This window comes from Argiope bruennichi, chromosome 10 (genome assembly GCF_947563725.1).
Source record: "Argiope bruennichi chromosome 10, qqArgBrue1.1, whole genome shotgun sequence".
Taxonomy (NCBI): Eukaryota; Metazoa; Arthropoda; class Arachnida; order Araneae; family Araneidae; genus Argiope; species Argiope bruennichi.
In genome coordinates this window covers 28057122-28058473 of record NC_079160.1, presented here as the reverse complement: position 1 = coordinate 28058473, position 1352 = coordinate 28057122, and the positions used below count along the sequence as shown (strand labels likewise).

General features: G+C 35.8%; 1 protein-coding gene across 1 annotated transcript; it reads right to left on the bottom strand.

Annotated features, from left to right (window-relative positions):
* Positions 1-219: 219 nt before the first annotated feature.
* LOC129988710 (alpha-crystallin A chain-like) lies at positions 220-1152 on the bottom strand. The gene has a single exon (XM_056096979.1). It carries the CDS (start codon positions 876-878, stop codon positions 354-356), a length of 525 nt encoding a protein of 174 aa, XP_055952954.1. The 5' UTR covers positions 879-1152; the 3' UTR covers positions 220-353.
* Positions 1153-1352: the final 200 nt, after the last annotated feature.

Sequence of the window (1352 nt, the reverse complement as noted above, 5' to 3'; positions counted from 1 at the left end):
TGTTTATTAACCAAAAGGGAAAATTATATATTCTTATAAACATACACACCTATTATTATATTTCTGTATGAAATCAATATTGTTACTAGGCAGGAAGAATATATCAGTATTAACATCAAAAGTTCAAACACTACTAAAATGAATAAACTCAAGAAGAAATAAAAAGACTGAAATTAAATTACAAAGAAACTTTATTTACAAAAAACAAATTTCCAGTACTTAATATAAGCACTAAAATAATATCAGCTGCCTTATGTTAAAACATATACACATAGAATCATAATTAGTATCAAAAATTTGATATTAACAAGAACAGATTAGATGAGTTTATAGTTCATAGCACAAATACATATCTATTTTCCAAATCCAAACCATTTCTTAAGTCTGCTACCAAAACCAGGTTTCTCTACAGTTATTGGCACAACTCTTTCATTACTTGGAAGTTCTTCTACAGTCTTTTTGGGTGCTTCAATTGTGAGAATTCCATTTGGACTAAGCGATGATTTCACATTATCAGCTTCCGTACCTTCCGGCAGCATGTACCGCCGCGTGAATTCTCTTGAAACAAATCCATGCTGATCAGTCTTTTCTTCATGTTTAGCGTGGATGACAACACTGTCGTCTTTAATTTTCACCTCGATTTCCTCTGGCTTGAAGTGACTGACATTGACCATCACTTTGAACAAATCAGGATCGTTCTTCACTTCAGACAAGTACGAAGAATCGATGTCAAGTCCCGGCTGCACTAATCCGTGGTATAACGTAGGTGGTAGAAACTCACTGTCATAAGATCTCAGTCCAAAAAATGGGTCAAAAACTCGGGATGGATACTCCCATGGATCCCACCAACTTCGGGATATCCAAGGTAGCAAAGCCATTTCGAATCAGATGTAAACAAACGTTTGCTCCAAATGTAAACAAAGCAACACGGCTCACAAATTGCAAGATAACACTCAGCTCAAGTGCAGAATTAAATAAATTCGGATCGCTGTCACAAGGAAAGCACGAAAACGCAGGCCAGAATTCGAATTTAAACTGCAGGACAAGCACTAGATGTCGAATTTATAGGTAATTCCGAAAAATCTAGATATTTCTTGACAATTCGACGCCATTGCTATGGAAACAGCATTACGGAGTGTTTATAAAAGCGCGACATATTTGGCGCTTTATCGCCAATAACATTTCAAACTGAGAAATGTACATATCCTTTCAAATTGGTTGCCAAGTTCGCCAGTTTCTGCTAAGCGCCTGACTATCTTATAAGGTAACCTTATGTACAGGTGTAACGCATGTGCAGTTAAGCAATTTCGATGACGTTCTTTCAAAACAAACGAATTCTTTTTTTATTTAGC

Excerpts from the sequence above, each read along its gene's own strand:
- LOC129988710 (XM_056096979.1), bottom strand. The coding sequence starts at position 878 with ATGGCTTTGCTACCTTGGATATCCCGAAGTTGGTGGGATCCATGGGAG.